We start from the raw sequence: 7,762 nt of genomic DNA on the forward strand, positions 1-7,762 counted from the left end.
CCACTACCAAGGGTAACAGTGACTGATGCAGAGCGCTCTCCTGGACATCATTGGTGGCCATAGCGTCTGCTTGGTGAATTGACTAGTTGGAAGTTTTTACATAACCTTACACCTCTACATCTGGCACCATTTATCTATTAGGGTGGCTTTACACAGAGATTTATCTGACAGATTTTTGAAGCCAAAGCCGGGAATGGATTTGAAAATAGGAGAAACTTCAGTCTTTCAGTCAGATAATCTCTGTGTAAAGTCATGAGATCACCCACCTGGTCCATAAAACTCCTCTAATCACCTCATGCGGCCTTTAATAAATTTCTAGCTCGACGTATTAGGTGGAAAAACAACACTACATACTGGCAAATCACTGCTGCAACTAGCCAAACGCAAACCAGCAGAAAGGACTGAAGTGGTAGTAATGTATGTTTTTATAATGTCATTTCCCTTTTTTAGGCAGTTTTTTTATTAATCACTTGGAAAACCTCTTTAAATCAAGGAAGCAGAGCCCCCATGATAGCATCCTATCAAACTATAGCTATAATGCCAATTGCTATTGTTTAGTAATAGTACAGTGATTTAACGTGTTTTATTTTATTTATTCCCCCCTCTATTACTTTTGTAGTGGTTTTACATGGATACAATCTCCTGGTGTTTGGAGGCACTGGGATCCCATTTGGTGAAAGCAATGGTAATGATGTTCATGTCTGTAATGTAAAGTATAAGAGATGGGAGAAGCTAAACTGTGATGGAAAGAAACCCAACCGCATTTATGGCCAGGTGTGTTTGTGTGTTTGTTTTTTCTTTTTGTTTGTTTTTGTCCATTGTGTTGAGTGTGCTACAGCTATTGGCTTTTAGACATTTCAGAGACTCAAAGGCTGTGGAGTCTTTCCAGCAATAAACAATAGAGATTTATTTAGCATAAACATTATCGGTTGTCATATGTGTTAATGCATGCCATTTTTGCCTGTGGTTAAAGGGGCATTTGTTTAATGCATCAATCACTACTTAGCTAAAATGGCCTCCATTCAAGGGATATGTTATGAAAGCTATGGTTAAATCAGTTTTGTATTATAGTGTACCTGTCGGTATAACTTTCAAAATTTTAAATCAACAGTACATGTGACATAAAGCAAGTTTGCCATATACACATTATTTTTATAATTTTTTTTTGCCAGAAATCCAGCTCCAGTCTCCTGAAGGCAGATTTTCGAAGAGTACTATTACACGGAATGATAATCGTTTTAATCGGGCCCATTATCACTCCGTATAATAAATACAACGATCAGCCGATGACAACGATCATCGCTGATCGTTGATATAGGTTAGAGCCTATATTTTTCGGGCGCTGACCGTGCACCGCTACGTGTAATAGCGGTGTGCAGCCAACGACTGACTATATACATTACCTATCCATGCTCCAGGGCTGCTCCTGCTGTCCGCTTCTCCCTGGGTCCCGCGCGCTCTAGCTTCAGAGCGACCTGTCAGCTGACAGGCTGCGGCGGTCTCGGCTTGTGAGTGGCTGAGCAGCCTGTCAGCTGACAGGCCACTCTGAAGCTAGAGCGCGCAGGAGCAGCCCTGGAGCGTGGATAGGTAAAGTATACAGTTTGAGGCTGGGTTCACACTATGTATATTTAAGGCTGTATTTGGTCCTCATGTCAGGTCCTCATAGCAACCAAAACCAGGAGTGGATTGAAAACACAAAGGCTCTGTCCACACAATGTTGAAATTGAGTGGATGGCCGTCATATAACGGTAAATAACTTCCATTATTTCAATACAACAGCCGTTGTTTTAAAATAACAGCAAATATTTGCCATTAAATGACGGCCATCCACTCAATTACAACATTATGTGAACATAGTCTTTCTGTGTTTTCAATCCACTCCTTGTTTTGGTTGCTATACAGCCTCAAAAATACAGCCTCAAATATACGTAGTGTGAACCCAGCCTAAGCAAGAACATCAGTAACTATGTCCTTGCAGCCCTTGTTAAACGATTATCGGGCCGTGTAATAGGCCCAGTAAACGAGCGCCGATCTAGCAGATCGCTAATCAAATGCCGAAAGTTCGGGTTCGGATGGACTCGAGCATGCTCGAGGTTCGCTCATCTCTATTTGCCATTAAATGGCGGCCATCCGCTCAATTTCAACAGTGTGTGAGCATAGCCTTTCTGCGGTTTCAATCCACTCCTGGTTTTAGTTGCAAATATTGAGCAAAAGTACTGGGTGAGAACATAGCCTAAGGGTCCTATTAGATGAATCGATTTTTAACAATTGCTAAGGAGATTGTTAACCTGAAATCGTTCACCATGTTACACAGAATAGAAGTTAGTTATGATTGTTACTGCGATCTCACTCCATCTGATCCCAGCAAAAGAAGAACAATTTGGAATTGCACTGAACGATTAGTGAACAAATGCGGAATTACAGCGAACGATTAACAATGATTTTGGGGCCAGATCTAAATTGACACAGGACGATAGTTTAAATTCGTATGATTTACATGGGACGATAATCATACAGAAATAAGGTCCTATGAAAACAGAGATTATCTGTCAAATCGGGCAGATATTGTCCCATGTAATAACCAGCAATCTGTCAACGAGGTTACTTTAAACATGTTAAAGATAATCCACTGTCAGCTGCACATAGCTTCATGTAATAGGATCTAAGGATATGCGCACCCTACCAAAACTCCACTTTGCGGCCGCACACATCTCGACTGGTCCCATAGGCTTCATTCTATGGTTTGGCAGATTGCGCTGTCCAAAGAATGAATCCGGTCATAGAATGAAGCTTATGGGACCAGCGGGTGCGAGCTGCGGAATCCATGGCGGGTGATCCATGGACTGTGCAAATGACTGAGAAACCAGTGCACAAAACAAGGGTTGACCTCTTAATTTTTAAAAAAATTTTAAAGCCTCTTGTGCCTAAAGTTGTGTTTTTGTTTTGTTTTTTTCCCCTGCATGGTTTATCTCAGGCAATGGCAATTATAAATGGCTTCCTATATGTATTTGGAGGAACAACTGGCTATATTTACAGTACAGATCTACATCGATTAGACCTCTCTACTAGAGAATGGGTGCAGCTGAAGCCTAACAACCCACCTTGTGATTTACCAGAGGAAAGGTAGGTACTTTTATATCATAATATACATACTCTTACGTCCAGGGCCGCCTCCATGTGTTCAGAGTAGGGCCGTGCTCTGAACCACCGTGGTCCCAAGTGACGCTTGTAGCCCGGGATCACGGCTATTAGCGGGCACGGTCCGATCGCCATGCCATTGATCTATGGTGCATATCTATGCAGCATAGATCTGTATGAGAGATCAGTGTACTTATACTAGAAGTCCCCATGGGGGCTGCTAGTATAACTGTTAATAACACTTTTTATTGATAAAAAAAAAAAAAAAGCCCCCTCCCCTAATAAGTCAGAATCGCCCCCTTTTCCCATGTTATAATAAATAAACATGTTTGGTAACATGTTTCGCGTGTGTAATCGCCCAAACTATTAATCACATTCCTGATCTCGCACAGTAAATGGCGTAAACAAAAAAAATCCCAAAGTGCAAAATTGCACATTTTTGGTCGCATCAAATCTAGAAAAATTGTAATAAAAAGCGATCAAAAAGTCGCATATGTGCAATCAAGGTACCGATAGAAAGAACATATCATGGCGCAAACAATGACACCTCACACAGACCCATAGACCACATGATAAAAGAAAGCGCTATAACGCCTGGGAATGGAGCGATTTTAAGGAACATATATTGTTAATGGTTTTGAATTTTTTACAGGCCATCAGATACAATGAAAGTTATACATGTTACATATTGTTGTAATTGTAGGACTTGAGGAACATATATAACAAGTCAGTTTTACCCCAGGGCGAATGGTGTAAAAACGAAAAAAAAAAAAACAATAAAAAGAAATGCGTTTTTGTTTTTTCAATTTTACCACACATTAAATTTTTCCTGGTTTCCGCAGTGTACTTTATGAAAAAAAATCAGACTGTCATTGCAAAGTACAATTAGTGGACGTAAAAAATAAGGGCTCATGTGGGTTTCTAGGTGAAAAAATGCAACTGCTATGGCCTTTTAAGCACAAGGAGGAAAAACCGAAAAGGTCAAAAATTGAAATTGGCCCGATTCTCTAAGGGGTAAAGGGGTTGTCCGGCGCTAAAAAATTATTCACAGAATAACACACATTACAAAGTTATACAACTTTGTAATGTATGTTATGTTTGTGAATGGCCCCCTTCCCCGTGTCCCACCACCCCAACCCGTGTACCCGGAAGTGTGGTGCGCTATACATACCTGTCACGTGCCGACCACGGTCTCCGATCCTCAGCAGTGACGTCTTCTTCGGGCGGCCGGCGGATCTTCCCGAGTGCCGGCCGCCCTCTGCAGCGTCATCCGAAGCTCAGCCGCGATTGGCTGAGCATAACTGTGCTCAGCCAATTGCGGCTGATGACGCGGCCACGTCATCAGCTGCTCAGCTGCGATTGGCTGAGCACAGTTATGCTCAGCCAATCGCGGCTGAGCTTCGGATGACTCTGCAGAGGGCGTCCGGCACTCGGGAAGATCCGCCGGCCGCCCGAAGAAGACGTCACTGCTGAGGATCGGAGACCGTGGTCGGCACGTGATAGGTATGTATAGCGCACCACACTTCCGGGTACACGGGTGGGGGTGGTGGGACACGGGGAAGGGGGCCATTCACAGACATAACATACATTACAAAGTTGTATAACTTTGTAATGTGTGTTATTCTGTGAATAATTTTTTAGCGCCGGACAACCCCTTTAAGTTACTTGAAGGAGGGGGGTACTTAAAATGGGCTTGTAAATGAGTGAAAGTACAGTATTTTGTAAAACCCAATTATCTGTAGCGCACATGTTAAGCACACAGGCCAAATCTCCACCACTATGTTAGTCTGGACACCAGGACATTGTTAGATGTAAAACTTTGGGGGGGGGTCTATTGTCTAGATAAATTAATTGCGCCAAATCATAGATGCTCTGTCGGGTGTTTTTAAACAAAACTGCGGGGAAAGAGAAATATGGTGCTTTCTGCAGCCAACACCAGCCCATCAGTATACAGCAGCACCCAGTACAATACCAGTAGTGTACAGTGGCAGCAAACCAGAAATCAACAGCTGCTGAGTGGTTGTAGATGCAGGAGAATGGTGTGAGATATGTGTTCTGAGGTTATTGAAGGATATATTAAAGTGTAGTTACATTTATGCCCTTTTAAAGGCAACAATAAGGCTGGTGTAACCATTTTGTTGACCATCAAGTCAAGTTGACATCAAGTTTTTTTGATCAGTTTACTACTTGGCTGCTACACTTCTCTCACCAGAAATCCCCCACAATCATCATGGGTGACTTTAACCGTCACCTACATTAAGGGGTGCTCCAGCCGTTCTTCGTAAATGCTTGGGAAGGGGGTGGGTGAAAACACTACATCCCACCTTAAAAAAACCCTGTGTGAGAAAGTATGCAGATTAATAGGACTGTCTCTAGTGTCGCAAATACTAGTGGGAGAGATTATTAATTGAATATGGGGGGAAAATCACAGAAGACATTCAAGCAGTATAAATAGCATTTCCCATGTATGTGGTTACACTTTGTCACCTTCTGACAGAAACTGATATCTTTTCCTAGTTTGGCAGTTTCTAGAAATAACTGTTATTTAGCAAAAAGAAATACAGCATAGATGATTCAATGGATTTCTAGGTAGAAGGGGTTTCACAATTGTCATATTGGATTAGCTTAAGGCTAGGTTCACACTACGTATATTTGAGGCTGTATAGCAACCAAAACCAGGAGTAGATTGAAAACACAGAAAGGCTCTGTTTACATAATGTTGTAATTGAGTGGATGGCCGCCATTTAATTTCAAATATTTGCTGGTATTTTAAAACAACGCTGTTATATTGAAATAATGGCAGTTATTTACCATTATATGGCGGCCATCCACTCAGTTTTCAACATTGTGTGAACAGATCCTTTCTGTGTTTTCAATCCACTCCTGGTTTTGGTTGCTATGAGGACCTGACAAGAGGACCAAATACTGCCTGAAATATACGTAGTGTGAACCCAGCCTTAAGCTGTAAATATACAGAAAAATATATATACCAGGACAAACGTCTTTCAGTTTAGAGGATTTGTTAGCTAGCCTACACCATTACTGCATCTCTGCAGGGGCACAGACATTCCCATCACTTTTTCCTTTGTTTTTCTCCAGGTATAGGCATGAAATAGCACATGATAATCAGAGGATCTATGTATTAGGAGGTGGAACATCATGGACTGCTTACTCTTTAGACAAGGTAACTTTATTTTACTTTCACACAGACTCTTAATGTGTCAATGTGAATAAGCCGGCTTTGTTGTCTCTGACGCTGGTATTTGAAGTGGAAATCACTAATTGTGTCCCAGAATCTTATAGAAACATTCTATAAGAAATTAAATGTAAAAGCCTCTGTAATGATTTGACATGCCTCTTTGTTTTTCTCTGTTTTCAACCAATTCTGACCAGATTCATGCGTATAACCTTGAAACCAACACTTGGGAGGACATTCCAACCAAGCCACACGAAAATCTAGGTAAGGCTAACACCTGGCATTTAAGAGTTCTCTGAAAAAGTAAAAAAATGCGAGGCTTAGCTAAAAAAAAATTCAATGCATTGTCTGCAATAGAACACACATGATATTCAGCCCCAACCTCAGTGGCTAATGTTTTGAAAATGGAGATTGGCAGGAAAAAAACCCTGTGTTCTCAATATGATTTTTACTTAAGGCTGTTTGTTATAGGACTGACTTACAATGATGTCAACTGTATCTCCTGTTTACTTATCATTAGGTTTTGTATGGCCTTTAAAGGGAACCTGTTAGTTGTTCCATGATGCCCAACCACACACAATATAAACACGGGGACAGCCTCCTTTATTACAAGGATGACTGTAATAACACAAGCCGGAAATGGGGCTTTAAGACGTTCTTCTTCATACATTGTTGTAATAGCAGGGGTGTCCCTGTTTCATGCTCCCTGTGGTTTATGACACAGATATTTAGGAATTTTAAAATGAAATGCCTGAGGTATGACACAAGGGGTATAATGATGTATGTATTTGCCCATGTTTCTTGAAGTGTATGAAGTACATAATGGGATCCCTGCCTGGCTGATTCATGTAGTTTCACAGTAAAAATCTTGGTTGGGCTGTAATACAGATCATCGTAGTGTATGTGTACTGAACATGTGACTACCTAATCATTCCAGGTTTTCCAGCTGCCAGAAGATGTCATAGCTGTGTCCAAATAAAACATGGTAGGCAAAGCTTTTGATGTACCTTCTGTCCCACAATAGTGAAATTGCTAGCCAGGCAAGAAATTTGTCTGGTGCATATACTCTACCTAAAAAAAGTGTTTGTTTTTTTAAATGCCAGATATGTTATTTACTAGTGGATTGAGTTTGGAAGAGGCATGGTAAAAACCACCTTCTAGGCGGATTCACAGTATACAAACTATTACAGTGAAGTGTGCAAATAAAGTTGCTGAATGCCTTTCATAGCAGGCTATGATTCTGAATAGCAGCACATTTCGAGTGCAGACAGTTCCGTAAGCTGTTTATACCTGTGCTTTGTGTGAGCATTGTTTGCTTTTTAGGGTCCCATAGCCAGTGCTGTAGAAGGTAATGTGATCCTACAGTGCTGGCACCCAGGGGCGGATTAACTTGGCAGCACTGCAGTCATTTGTTTTTCAACATGGTGA

General features: G+C 41.3%; 1 protein-coding gene across 1 annotated transcript; it reads left to right on the forward strand.

Annotated features, from left to right (window-relative positions):
• Positions 1-619: 619 nt before the first annotated feature.
• LOC138775224 (kelch domain-containing protein 10-like) lies at positions 620-7,478 on the forward strand (the record flags this gene model as incomplete). Its single annotated transcript, XM_069955860.1, has 5 exons — positions 620-774; positions 2,975-3,123; positions 6,238-6,322; positions 6,532-6,598; positions 7,272-7,478. Coding segments are annotated over 5 exons (521 nt in total), but the record flags the coding sequence as incomplete, so codon positions are not given.
• Positions 7,479-7,762: the final 284 nt, after the last annotated feature.

This window comes from Dendropsophus ebraccatus, unplaced genomic scaffold (assembly GCF_027789765.1).
Source record: "Dendropsophus ebraccatus isolate aDenEbr1 unplaced genomic scaffold, aDenEbr1.pat pat_scaffold_1422_ctg1, whole genome shotgun sequence".
NCBI lineage: Eukaryota > Metazoa > Chordata > Amphibia > Anura > Hylidae > Dendropsophus > Dendropsophus ebraccatus.